At 41.8% G+C, this 14,340-nt stretch overlaps 1 protein-coding gene across 1 annotated transcript in view; it reads left to right on the forward strand.

Moving 5' to 3' along the window:
• The window catches only part of ppm1h (protein phosphatase, Mg2+/Mn2+ dependent, 1H), a 29,777-nt gene continuing 15,437 nt past the window's right edge, over positions 1-14,340 (forward strand). The window contains exons 1-3 of the mRNA XM_070830576.1: positions 1-363; positions 8,769-8,934; positions 11,329-11,685. Coding sequence (XP_070686677.1) covers positions 131-363; positions 8,769-8,934; positions 11,329-11,685 — 756 coding nt within the window. The 5' untranslated portion in view covers positions 1-130. The remainder of the gene's footprint in view (positions 364-8,768; positions 8,935-11,328; positions 11,686-14,340) is intronic.

A 14,340-nucleotide genomic window follows, 5' to 3' on the forward strand; every position in this document is an offset into this window, starting at 1 on the left:
CTGAATGAGTCTTCCCGGCCGCAGTGTGTCCTCCTTTCACGCCGCGAAACTGCGTCGCCGTGCGGGGATCTGTCGGGCGGGGGGGAACTCACGCAATCGCATCGCCTGAACCCACGCCGCTTGCAGGACCATGCTCACGCGGGTGAAGTCGGCGGTGGCCAATTTTATGGGAGGTATGATGGCCGGTGGCTCCAACTGCGACCACCCCGGCGGCTCGGATCTGCCGCTGAAATTCCCGTACAGCAGACCGGAGTTCCTGGGACTCTCACCGGACGAGATCGAGTGCTCCGCGGATCACATTGCGAGACCGATCCTGATCCTGAAGGAGACCAAGCGGCTGCCCTGGTCCACCGGCTACGCGGAGTGAGTACTAACCTGTGTGCGTCCATCTTTTCTTACACAGCATCCTTTGGGAAGTGAGCGCGTCCTTCCTGGACCACTGACATCACTCAGCGAGGCGCAGTTTTAAGCAGCGGCCTCTTTTATTGTTACCATTATCATCATCATCATCATTATTATACAGTATTACGCTTCGTGTGTGGATTTAATCAGAAATAGCAGCTGGCTTCTCCTCCATCTGCTCCTTCAGGGACATGCTACGGTATAAACACCGCACTCTCCTGTGAGGAGGCCAAAATATAGGACATAAACACACCTCCTCCAAACTGAGAAAGTCGCTTTATTCTAGGCTCTGTGGCCATGAAGAAACGCCTGGTAGAATTATAAATGAGGCTATAATAAGGTCAGTGTAAGTTTACCATTGGTGCAGACAGAACATACTGTAGTGTTTTTTATATTAGATCAACAGTAAACTGCAACCTCTGCAGCAGGTATTTCTAATAGCAGTAACATGTTGTATTGGAGCTTAGAATTTAGCTTTTCCTCAGTAAAGAGGTTTTGAATTACAAGGAGCAAAAAGCAGCCACTTGTAGAATAGCAGGTTTGACATATTTGCTCTTCCAGTGTTTGCCTTGTCAAACTTCCTCTTTCCACTTGGCAAATGAGAACCACAATCAGACCTAACATAGTCTGCTGTATTACTGATATCGTATCTAATGTTCGCAAAGGGCACACGGAGTCTTATTTGGCGCCCTGCATCCTCCTGCCGAGGCTGCAGTGAGCCAGCTGTATTTTAAAAGGACATGTTACAAACGGCATTTAGTGCAGCAGCGTGAATCGTGAAACGCTAAGTTGTTAATGTGCTCTTAGTGCTGGACTGCAGCTGCAAAAAAAACTTGGCAGAGCACAACCAGGAGAAGGAAGTAAGGAACTGGTCCATTTGCATGTTGGTAAGAACAGTGTGCTGTAGCCCCCTATAGCAACAACTCCTCACACAAACAAAGACTTTTTGTCTCATATTTAGTTGGTTACATTACATACATAGTCGTCCTCTATCTTGGTGCTCTGCTGGTCAGTGAGGCGGTTTCATATCTACAGAGGTCACAATTGAGTCCTTGCGGCAATCCTCACTACAGCGTGTGACGCGGCAGTTTAGTGCCCCGAGGTCATAAGTTCTGAAAGAGAAGTTAGTTTGTTCTGCGTGTTTCCTTTGACAGAAAGCCTAATATTTGTGCTGTTGATAGACTGTTGTGACAGAGTGTCTGTTTCCTTGAGCTTAAGTGTTTAATCGATGGTGTTAGGCATTCAGTAAAAGCACCGTGTGCAGAAACAACCCCCCCCCGTCTCTTTGCATCTCATGTTTCAACTTCAGGCATCCTGCTGTGAACTCAATTTAGATGTGAAAGATGCTTGTTCTCTTAAGTGGCACTTTCAACACAACTGGCCAGTTCAGTCTCATTTTCTTGAGCAATATTGATCCAATAACCATTCATCTTTTCTTTATTTATCCAGTTCACGGTGTTGAAACATGAAATATCAGAAAATAGTGAAAAATGACCCAGAAGTCAAAGTTGATGTTTTCAAATTGCTTGCTTTGTCTGACCAACAGTCCAAAAAACCCAAAGATATTCAGTTTATTTAGCTATAAAACAGAGAAAAAAAACAAATTCTCACATTTCAGAAGCTCAACCTAGAGGAAATTTGGCATTTTTGCTTGAATTGACATGTTGGTCAATTGACTGTTTCAGCATTAAAAGTCTATATGATCACTGCTTCCTACAACATGAAGAAATCCTTTGAAATTGTTGGATTTTCATGCACACCCTCCTCCATGCTTCCACGTCCTAATCTGCCGTGAAGAATTTTTAATCTCAGAGTGGAAAAGAAAGGACGATGATTCGCTTCAGTGAAACCATCACACACTCATGTGTGTTCTAAAGTGGGTTGTATAATTTTAGTTCAAAGGATAATGCTAATTGTGCATTTCCATATTTATTACAATTATTGCCATTTTAAGATTGAAACAACACAATTATTTTACTGCCATATAAAAATCAACATACTTAAAGGGGATGTATAACTATACAGGATCAGTTGAACAGCCCTACTTCATGAATAGATGTGCTGCCAGGAGTTTGTCTGTGTGTGAATATGCATGTGTGTGTATGTGTGCGTGCCAGCTTGGCAGAGAATCAGCCAGCACTGAGGCATACTGGGGATTTGTCAACAGCTGGCTGACCAGCAGGCTTCGTTGTAGTGAAATCTCACTGGCAGGGGAGGGAACCTGAGCCCATATAAGATGGCGTGATCCATACAGATCCACTCAGGAGGGTTAACGGGGTCATGTACCGGTGGATCTCTCTGATAAAACCAAAAGATAGGATAGAAACTTGTAGTGCATCCGAAGGCTTGCATGGTTACAGCTGCCAGTGTAGCATAATGACAGATCGGATGCCTGGTTATTGCTTTTTTTATGTTTTCTACATACATAGTTGACCATCAGAATTTAAATTATATAGCACATTTCATTACAGGCAAACTCAAAGTGCTTTATTTTAACAGGCAAAAAATAGAACATTTTAACCTAAACATGAGCAACATACATACAGAAATACAAAGCAATAATACTGCGTACACCCAACATTCATTATCATCAGCAAAGTGCAACCATATACACACACACACACACACACACACACACACACACACACAGCAAGCACCCGTAAGCCTGTGAGACCAGGAAAGCTTTTAGCTTGTTTTTAAATGTGGATACGGTTGTGATGGAGCTCAGGCCATCAGGCAACTTGTTCTCCAGAGAGCAGGACCACAGTAGGTGAAGGCCCCCTCACTGGGCCTGGATCTAACTCCGGGTACAGCCAGAAGAGCTCTGCCTGATCAACTGAGGAGCCTGATCGGGTTGTCAGACACGTCAACCAGTCAAGTGACTTCACTACCAGAGTAATATGTTCAGGTTTTCGTGTTCGTGTAAGGTCGAGGTAGTCTTACTGACTGCTTGAGCTGCCTGAGATGACTGAGAGATGGATAGTTGATGTTCGAGCAGTTTTTATTCTACTTTGAAGAAAACATGGTTTGAAGGGATCTATGAGTTGCGTAAATGTGGTGAAGCCAGTTTTCGTACATATTGCAATCACGCTTCAGTGATGCAACCGGCTCTAGACACGGCAAGTGTAAGGCGGTCGGTCCACCACGCTGATCCAAATAATATCAACCATCTGAGTAGTTACCACAAAGTTTCACACAGAAATTCATGGTTCCCAGAGGATTAGGCCTTCTCACTTTGATAATCCTCTGAATTTTCCTCTAGCCATGAGATTGACTTTTTTTCGTATTCAGTGGTTTTTAGCTTCATCGTTAAAAATTAATTTGTCCAGCTCTTTGCTTTATGAGCAAATAAAAAGAAAAAGAAAACTGAAAGAAAAAACGGCTAACATTTGAATCAGCCTCAACTGTATTATATATTTATTTACGTTAAGTGCTGTTGACACTAAATAACAGGGCCTGGAAACAAAAGATGATGTGGATTCCTCACATCATTAACATCAAACTGTGGATAGTGGATATGGTTTTGTCAGTGGATATTATTATAAAATATGGTTCAAAGGGAATCTCTGAGATGGGGAAGTGTCAGTATGCCAATATCTGAAGATCATCAGCAATGGGATGTAACGTCACAGCGTCAGCTAGGATCATGCTGGATGAATTGCCCTTTGCTTTTCTGTGTCTTTCTCCTTCATACCCCTGACTGTCAGTGTAGCTGGGGTTATGCTGGGTTATTGTGTTGCTCCCCGTGGAGACTCGAAGAGCCGCTGCGCTTTATGAGGAGGATTGTGATGCATCGTCTCTGAGTGGGTGCACTGACTGTCAGGTCCAGTGAGCATGATCATTTGAATGGATCAGTGCGTATTGCTCACTCTAACTTGTGTCACCCTCTCTTCTTCGGCACACTTACTCCGCCTCACTCTTGCTGACAGGCTGCATTTACTGCTGTGTTTCTGTCTTGCTGTTTTTCCACTATAACAGCACTGACCACCACTGATTCTTCCTTAGGTCACTGACAGGGTGCAGTTTATTGTGCTGCCATGTTTGCTCTGTGTTTCTAAAAATGGAGACAAAGAGGGGAACTGCTCCTGATGTCACCTTCAGCTGAGTTTATACCTTGCTGCGACCATGTGCGTTCACAAAACCAAAAATGCCAAGTCACACACACTCAGTGGACACTTTATTGGCTACACCTGCGCAATCTCATGCAATTCAAAACAACAACTCTGTCATAGATTCTACCTTTACGGCATTTATTTTTTGGTGAGATTGCTGGAAATGTGTAAATAAGTTTTATTAGTGAGGTCACAGTTACAGATTGTGTTTTACTGGACTATATTATATTGAGATTTGTTTGAATACAATGCAGTCCTCTACACTTATGACTGTGATGCTGAAACATATAAATCGATTAACACCATCTAGAAAAGTGTCCATAAATTGAACAATTTAAGCATCATAAAAGTATACTTTATGATAGAACAGGTGCATTGGATTGTATTACATTGTGCATGCTTCCGTCATCATTTGGGTCTTGCTTTAACGTGTTTGCTCCACTTTTTTGAGGGAGAATAGGGATGGGACTAGAGACGTGATGGTGAACAAAGCTTTGGGCTCCACCTAATGTGGAGCTTCAGTTTGGATAAAAGTGAGGTTTGACTTAATTAATGTCGTCTTGGGAGTAAATCAAGGCTGGCTATTAGCATAAAATATAATAAACAGAAAGTTTCTCTCCAGTTGTGGAAACCGAAAGTAGCTCGAAGAAGAGGTTGATGAGGAAGAATCAACACCTCAGCTCCCCCTCTCCTCCACGTCTTCCCTCTCTTCCCCCCCCTTCCAGCTTGTTTGTCGAGAGCAGTGGCACTGAGAGAGGTTTTGACAAACCTATCCAACCTCCTCACCCTCTTGCTCCATCGCTCATTCTACTGACCCAGTACCAAAAACACACACACACCCCTGCAGCCTCAGCAGCAGTCTGATCAATACTTAATCAATATGTCTCTACAAGCTAAACACTAGAACGTTTTATCTGCACACATGCATGTGAGAGAGGGCACGTCGGGGCGTTAGCACATGAGTAGAAGGCTGCACGTTGGCATACTCTGCATTAATATTAATGTTAAGGGACGAGAGATCAGAAGATGGCAGCTCCAGGCTGTTTAACAATGTGAAGAGGGTGTTACTGAGGGAGCAGAGGGCATGCATGTTTAGCAAACATGTCCAGATGAAGAAGGGGCTCAAAAAGAAAATGCCACAAATATCTATACTGTGCTTCCGTTTTAAATGCATGTTTATCCATAACACCCTTTGGTTTTTCTTCAGCCTTTTCCTCTACTTTTGTGATGTTTGGAAAGTCGACATCTCGCATGAGCAGCACTTTTCACGTACAAAGCTTCCCAGTGCTCAGTCACATGATGCAGCACGTTCTTGTGTTGTTTCTGCTACATCAACACGGCACATGGCTCTGAGGCAGAAACAACGTAATGCTGTTTCAGTCCAGCGCCAGCCTTCCTTAACGTGGAGCTAAGTTACGAGTTCCAATTGAACGAGACATGTGGTGCACTGCTATGATCACATCATGAGATCATCATTATCTTACGTGGTCTGTTTGTGGAAATGCTGAGATGCTACCGTACAAAGAACTGGAGCACAGAGCCACAAAAATGAGAAAAACAGAGACAAACGGTATGAAAAGAGAGGCTATTCAAACAAAGATGCAATAAGATGTTATTCAAAGATATTTCTGTAACGTGATATATCTTTGGACTGGATTTGATTAAAAACAAAAATTAGTGGTGCAGTGGTTCAATAGCTAACCTGGTAGATCTAGTATTTTTTACCATCTGGCATCACTGGCATGCTTTTGGTTCTGCAGGAAGATGATCCAGAGCAGAGCAAGAATCCAGTTTTCAAAATGTAGCTGTGTTTCTGTCTTTAACCAATGATGGTTTCCACTATTTGTCTGTTATTTTTGCAAAATAACTTAGCAATTTTTCAGTGTATATAATGTCAAAGATGGGGAGAAATGCCCAATGCTTGTTTTGTCCAACCAACACTGCAGAACAAAAAGATACTAAATCTACAAATTATATATAAAACAGAGAGAATCAGCAAATCTTCACATTTAAGACGCCAGCAATGTGTTTTTTTGATAAATGACTCAAACAGTTCATAGTCATGTCATATGTCAAAATATTTGTCTATGAATCTTCTGTGTATCAAATAATCGCTTAATTTTTATTAAGTTCTATGACATTCATGTATTTGCTATATAGCTGAATGGAAAAGTATTGACCTAATAGGGTTAGGGTTAGATGATATTCTAATGTCCTTAAAATGACCTGATAGAACCTGTTAGAAGGAAACTTCAGGTCAGGTGTGACTGAGAAGGAAAAGAAAATCCAAAAAGACAGAATCGTATATAGATTACAGCTCTGACAGGGTAATTAAGGTCATACCATTGTCTCAGATATGAAGTAACTGATTGCGACAGCCTCGCTCTCGGACACAACTCATGCCTCTGGGTGTCGAGGGCTTTTCCTCTCATATCAAAGATGATAGGCTCAACTGTTGTTAATCTTGTGATTGTCTGGGGTCAAATGAATAGAACTCCCTGCAGTGCTTTGGTCTCAGACACGCATGATGGTGCATGAAGTTTGTGGCCTCTATTCATCATGTGAAGTTAGGGAAGGGAGTTAGTGGGACACGCTGTTGGTTTTTGTACATTTGAACCTATTAATCGCATTGTTCATTTTCCAGATCATACAATTATGTCAGAGGCTGATTTTAAAAGCTTGTTGGAAAATCGACCTATTACAGTTAAGGTCAAATCAAAACTGAATTAGTTATAAATTAATAATCAAGGCGTATCCACATCCACAGCTGTGGAGTGTTTAACAATTAATAGTGACATTTTCAAGGCAAAATAAGCGATCATCCCAACGGTTTGAGTTCATTCACGTCCTTGGAAGCACTAGTTTGACAGAAAAAAAAACTCAAGGTCTACTTACTATCTGTCTTTGGGGGCTTTCTGCCACATTTCCTAGTTTTCATCAGCGGAGGGCGTTTGCACAGTTGGCATTAAAAATTCTTACTGTGTAGGCAAATAGTTTCATTTAAATATAGGGAGTGTCCTATTATTGGTTCTTCCATAGGGAAGTAGTTAACAGCCCGTTGTCTAATACTCCAATTAAAATCAATTTTACTGACTGAAGGTCAGTTTTACAAGCGGCAGTGTTTTCTTAGCTGGAGGCAGAGGATCCCTGCTCTGCATGTTCATCCCCATGACCAATTAGGATTATATATAAAAGGAAGTAATCATGACCGCCTGTTATATCATGTATCCATGTAATGCACAGTAATGTAATTTGAAATGCTTTTCACTTGAGACGCTGCTTTAAGATGTAGAGACATGCTGCCAGTCTTTAAGCATAATGACAACATTCCATACATGTTCGATACATATTTCATATTTTGTTCCTGTGTCCCCCCCCCCCATGCTTATCTAACCTCTAGAGCTCTAACTTTATAAGCTACTATGTGCACAGTTTTAATAGGGCCACTGTAGACCCAACATCTCCTACGGTGTGGCTAAATCGAGAATGCCTGGAGTATTGTTAAGCAGCGTGTGCTTGTCCATGACTACAGCAGCTCGCAGCAGCAGTGCACCATCTGCCAGGTGTTGTATAATGCAGTATTTATGTCTTTCTGTCCTCTGCCCTCCATGCGTGGGTCTCAAATTGAAATGTGTGTTTAAAGATTGTGTATCTGCTGACTATATCCTGCGCTGCCTCACTTTTGTTTATCGCAAAATACTGTTGTCATGAAGGGAAACCTCCTACAGAAACTGAGTTTGGAAAGGTGTCGTAGTCCCTAATAACGTCACACGGAGTAAAGGTCACTGCCTCAGTTGAAATCGAGGACATTAAACCTTTGCATCACCTGCAGCTGTGTATCGTCTTCCACCACCGACATTCAGAAAATTCAGCCATCTTAGTAGAGATAACTGTAGAGAGGCACAACCACCTTTTAAACAGATTAATCCAAGACGCAGCTGTTACTGAACTGTTTTTGTTTGGAGTGAGTGAAAGGATGTGAGTGGAGATGACAGCTCATGTCTTAGAAATAGATCCCTGAGGCTTTACTAGGGAGTTTTTATGTTTCTTTTAGTTAAATTAAGATATTTCTATTTCTTTGATTATTCTTTTTGTTTATACATATACATATATGCCTATGTTCATATCATGTATAGTACATGTATCATTTCAGCCTGTTGTACTATTAGATTTCTGGAGTTTTCTTTCTCAACAGCACTATTTGCACAATTCATTTCTTAATTTCTCGTGTCTCTACTTCCCCTCTCTGTCTAGGGTGATCAACGCAGGAAAGAGCACATTAAATGAGGACCAGGCCTGCTGTGAGGTGCTGGTGGTCAAAAGGAGACCTGCAGAAAGTTCCACACCCAATCGGACCCCCATGACCCGCCGGAGGTCTTCCTTGCCCAATGGAGAGGGTTTGGGCCTCCGGGAGTACCAGGTGAGTCAGGCTAACGGATTTAATCCCAACAGGTAATAGTTTCCACCATCTCTACCTCATTACCACATGAAGGGCTGAGTTAAAACCTGAGAACAAATTACAAACTACAGTGAGATCAATGCCTCCTTTGTCCATTTGTTTACCGTAGAAATAATCAAATAGTGAAAGGATGGATAAACGTGTGTGTGCTGCTGATAACAGGATTTCTGTTTATTGAAGTTGGAAAAAATTAATTGAGGTGAAGTAGAAATGATTAGAAAAAGTAACAAGTGAAAAATATAATTTAACAAGTCAGGTTCTTTAATTTCTTTAATTCTTTAATTTTGCATATCTAACTTTTACAAGACAAATAAGAGCTGAATTTTACACCTGTAAAAAAACAAGTATGGTGAGCCATCGTCTTAATAAAACTCACACACTGGGAACTTCTGCAGTTAAGCATTTATTCGCTGATGAAATCCAGGTAATGATCCGAGTGGATGTAGTCCTTGAATGTCCCTGGGGCTGGCTGTTGGGACCCACTGTCCCCTCATCCTGTCCCATCAGCAGTTTATTGGGGCGTATAGCACAGCGTCCTTAACACACCACACTGGCCTTTAACAGCTCTTGACAGCCACTAATACGGGCACGCAAATGCAAGTACATTTGCTCACAGAAAACACACAAATAGGCTTTAAAGTTTACCCCCTGTCCTTCTGCAAGTGCAGTATGTCCTGAAAAGGAAAACTATACATCATTACGTCGTGCAAACACACTGCTGTTTGTTTATGTAAGGTTACTACTGTCACTCAGTATACTGACATGCTTAAGTGCTTTTTTGCTATGAGGCTGAAACAACTATCAAGCCACTAAACACTGATGTCTATGTCCTGTCTTTCTAATTTAACATGCACTCTGTGATTTCTGTATTTTCCCCATTGTTCTTTCGTCTCCTCCTGTTCATCAACAGTCTTTTGTGATGTAATTTCCAAGTGCAACATGCATCTATATAAAGTAATACTGCTGCTAAAATTTCCTCTCAGCCCACCCGTACTTTGCTCAGGCCCACCCAGAGCCTACAGCAAACTCATGCAAGTACCTCATGACTCACTGCTGCGGTGATACTAGACCAATAAGAGTAGTGTAGAGCTCATCTAGCACTCTTTGCTTGCTTCGTAGCCTCATGTTGTCTCATGAATCTACCTGCGTTATATTTAGAAAACTAAAGCTTTATAGTGTGTGTGCAGAAATATGTGCCAGCAATGATCTACACTCAGTGACCAGAAAAATGCAGTTTAAAAACTCTCTTTTCCACCTTACATGTGTGCCACAACATGATGAGAGCAACTCTGTGTTTGTACTTTTATTATATATGACTTAATTTTCAACAGTGGTGTTAAAATGGTATCTAGCACGGCTGTTGGCTCCAGGACGGGGAGGAATCGTAGAGTTGCTGCACTTTTTGAAGGCGGCAAACTCAAAAGGTGCGCAATGAATGAACGGGATCACAAGACACTTTGTCTAAACATTGTGTGGGAGGTGGCACTTTGTAGATGAACACAGAAGACGGTATTTGGTTTTGAATCACACGACGCATCACGGTGGGTCTATTAAATCCTGCAGGTTGAAGCATTGATCCCTGAGCATACATTAACTATACAAAGTGCTCTTGCTGAACACTTACAGTATGGGATGAATTTGAATGCAGTGTCAGTAGAGTGGAGCTTTCATCTGAGCTCTGTGTGATGCTCTGCTGTCTGCATGAGTCAGCTTTAGCACCTGGACCGTACAGGTTTCTGTACTCCGGGCTTTAAATGGCTCAAAGTGTGAACAAGGGCTTCTGTTCTTCTGGTCACTGAGAAAGTACACAGTGGTTCCCAACTTTTTTTGGCCTTTACTCAACGTCTACTTAGTGCAGAAATATGCTTTTTCCTTATTTCCAGTATCTACTGCATCTCCAGATTGGTGGGTCCATCTAGGTTGGGAACTACGGCGATACATCAGATCACACAGCAAGGAGAAAGGAAGCTTTGAATTGTCCCACATTCACACTTTTATAATTTTGGATGATGAGTCGTTGCATTTAATTCATTTTGATGATAAAATATATTGTATTTTGTAATTGTAAATACTCATTACACTCATACATCCATTCAGAGATGCTTATAACATTGATCGTTTGAGAAACTGTTTAAGACACAATAAGGTGACTACAATAAATGAAGCCATGGCAAACTTGTTGAGTTTGCTGAACAGAAGATGAATACATTTTCAGTCCCTAGCTGGTCGCTCAGTGTGAATGCAGGTCTGACAAAAACTCTTCTGCTTACATGCTACATCCTGCAGATGCACATTTTGACAGAATTGATTAATATGTCTGTGTTTCATGTGTTTTTGACTCTTCTCTGTATCCAGGACAGCTCTGAAGACCTAACCTTCCACTACTGGGCGTTGTTTGATGGCCACGCAGGCTCTGGTGCGGCTGTAGTTGCCTCTCGCCTTCTACATCACCACATCGCCCTGCACCTTCAGGAGGTGATGGAGATCCTCTGCACCCCAAACCTGCTGCCCCCCACATGCCTGGGGGAGGAGCCCATCAATCACCACCTCACCCCGACATCCCAACGCGCCCTTACCAGGGCCGCCTCTCTCCGCGGTGCTGCCGGGGCTCCGGGCTCACCCAGCACCCCGCCTACACGCTTCTTCACTGAGAAGAAAGTTTCACACGAGAGCCTGGTGATCGGAGCCATCGAGAATGCTTTCAAAGACATGGTAAGAGGCACGTGCTTGGTATGAAGAGCAGCATTCTGAAAGTTAGAACGTGCTGACCTTTTTGCAAATCAAATCTTAGATCACCTCTCACGTGTGCAATGAGAATACTGTACAAAGAAATTACAGGACATAGAAAACATCTTCATTTGTAATCCAAAACTGATGTACAGAATAATCAGTTTACGATGGCCTTCTTTTGTTGTCCTGTATAGACCTTCCCTCAAAGGGTGAATGTTAATATCGACAACAAATTCACTCCAAATTGTATAAACGATATCCAAACTACTACTTCATTTACACCACAGCCTGTCACACGTACGTCTGTGCACATTTGGAGGAATCTGTACGGCTACTTAACCTCCATTACACTCTAATTACTTACTAAGTCAATTGATATTGATTCACTGTAATTGGAAGGTTAAGCGAAATGCACATAGACCTCCCAGCTTCCTGCTGTTGATTTACAAAGATAAACAGACACACAAATCATTTCCTTGTTGTCGGTGACCTTTGGATGCAGAACAAAGAGCATACTGTGAAGCACAAACACCTTTGTTTTATTACAATATCTCAACTCTTAAGCCCAGTAAACTGACACTACAAACACAACCATGTTTTGAGTCTTAAAAACCCCTCCCTTTATGGGCTTGAAACGCTTTTTGTTCCTTTCTCCATAAAGAGCTGTGGATGTGGTCAGGAAAAAATAAATCAAAGCACCCATAGAAAGCCCTAAAATCACAATGATCCACCCCTCTGCTGCCTCACTGTGCTCAGTATGTTTGAACAGTTCGTATTTCACCAAGTTAGTATTTCATCACCACAGTTAGTATTCCATCTGTGTCTGCCTCTTATGCAGCTATCGAGCCAGTATTAGAATATTAGTATTTGACACTTAAAAGATAGATGTTAAGTATTTGCTGTACAGCTCTAAGCTGACATAAATTCGTCTGGAGTGTCGTTCTCTTTTAGCAGAGCGGAGATGTGAATAGATGTCTTACCAATAAGGCGAAGGCCATGAGGTGCATGAGGTTTACAGTGTGAACACAGAGTGAAATGTACCCAAAATCCCAATAACAACACGCACAAATTTACATGTACTAATAAGCCATGTAACTTTTCCAAATGTATAATGTATGATGGTTCCGTTAAACTGGAAGTATATGGTGTCAGTCAGTCAGTCAGTCAGTCAGTCAGTCAGTCAGCCAGCCAGCAAACGGCCTCAGAGCCAGAAGAAGTGATGTACTTTTCCCCTCTAGCTGCTGCAGGTCACACACTCTGGCCATCTGGCCGTGCTGTAAGTGGATGCTGGAGATTTAACTCATGCAGAGGCCAAGCGATTAAGACCAGAGCCAATCAAAACAGTGCGGGCCTGCCTGACAGGCTTTGAGGGTGAAGACGTCAAAGGCCACTCATCTCAGTTGCAACATCAGAGTTTCTAGCAAACACTCGCTGTTATGTTTGTCCTTTGCTGGGTTGCGAAAGAGTAATGATCTCATGAGAGATTAAAGTCTCCCTTCTTGTTCTGACATCAAAGTGGTTTTACTCGGTCATGTAGACAGTGTGATGCCTGCCTGCAAATTCAGCCATGGAAATTACTTTAATTAAGTGTAGTACGCAAGAGAAGGGAAATCCCCCTCAATGAAAAGATTGTCTATTCATTTTCTTTTCATTAGTTGTATTATCACTTAATGTACTGATTATTTTCAAGGTCCCTGATGACGTGAGCTGTTAAGTGAACAGACCAAAACAGTTTTCTCTGACAGAAGACTAAGATATCAGAACACATTCACATTTGTGACACTGGAAACACCACATTTTTTTTTTTAAACCATTTTTAACCTACAAAATCACGTCAAGTGATAAACTGATTTATTTTCTGTAAATGAATGAATCCACTATCTTAGTTTAATCTGAGACCACATATACAGCACGTAAAAAATACATGAATATAAAATGTATTTAGATTACCATTTTTGTGATTGACAACAGACCCATTATATTTAATGTTTTCTACATTATATGTATGTTATATACTGTATATATTAGATCTTGATGAAGTAGTACCCTCCACTACATCTCCCAGTACATCCTGGTGATTCCACCTTTTCACCACTAGGTGGAAGTGTGCAATCAACTATTTTTACTGAGCCACATGGCTGTAAAAAGGGAGATGTTGTATTGGGGCACTTATGGCTTGGTGTGTAAGTGTGATCAATGCTTGTATAAGGATCAGTTAATGAATTGAAAAGCGTATTTTCGGTGAATGGCATGGAGATTTTGTTTCAGAGTCATGAGGATTGTGTTTCAAATGACTTATTGGACAGTGGACAGTGTCAGTGTCATCATGTCACGGTGAGATTTGTTGAAATAACATGGCAGTGATCTGCAGAAACTGAGCAGGAATCAGATCATAGGAGGTTAACATTATGGCCTTGCAATGCAACAGTTTTTTTTAATTTTTTATTTCTCTTCTGCCTCCGTTTTCTCTTCATCTTCTCCTCATACAGAAACACATCTGCCCACGACTCCTAGCAATCAGCAAACATCTATGTCTCGCTCTGCTTCCCGTCTCTCCTCTCACATGCCTCTTTAGCTCTGCAGCTCTGAATCTGCACTTTTTACCCTCTGCGTCCTCTCTCTTTCTTAAAGGGCAAG

Source organism: Pempheris klunzingeri, chromosome 5, assembly GCF_042242105.1.
Source record: "Pempheris klunzingeri isolate RE-2024b chromosome 5, fPemKlu1.hap1, whole genome shotgun sequence".
In the NCBI taxonomy this organism is placed as follows: Eukaryota; Metazoa; Chordata; class Actinopteri; order Acropomatiformes; family Pempheridae; genus Pempheris; species Pempheris klunzingeri.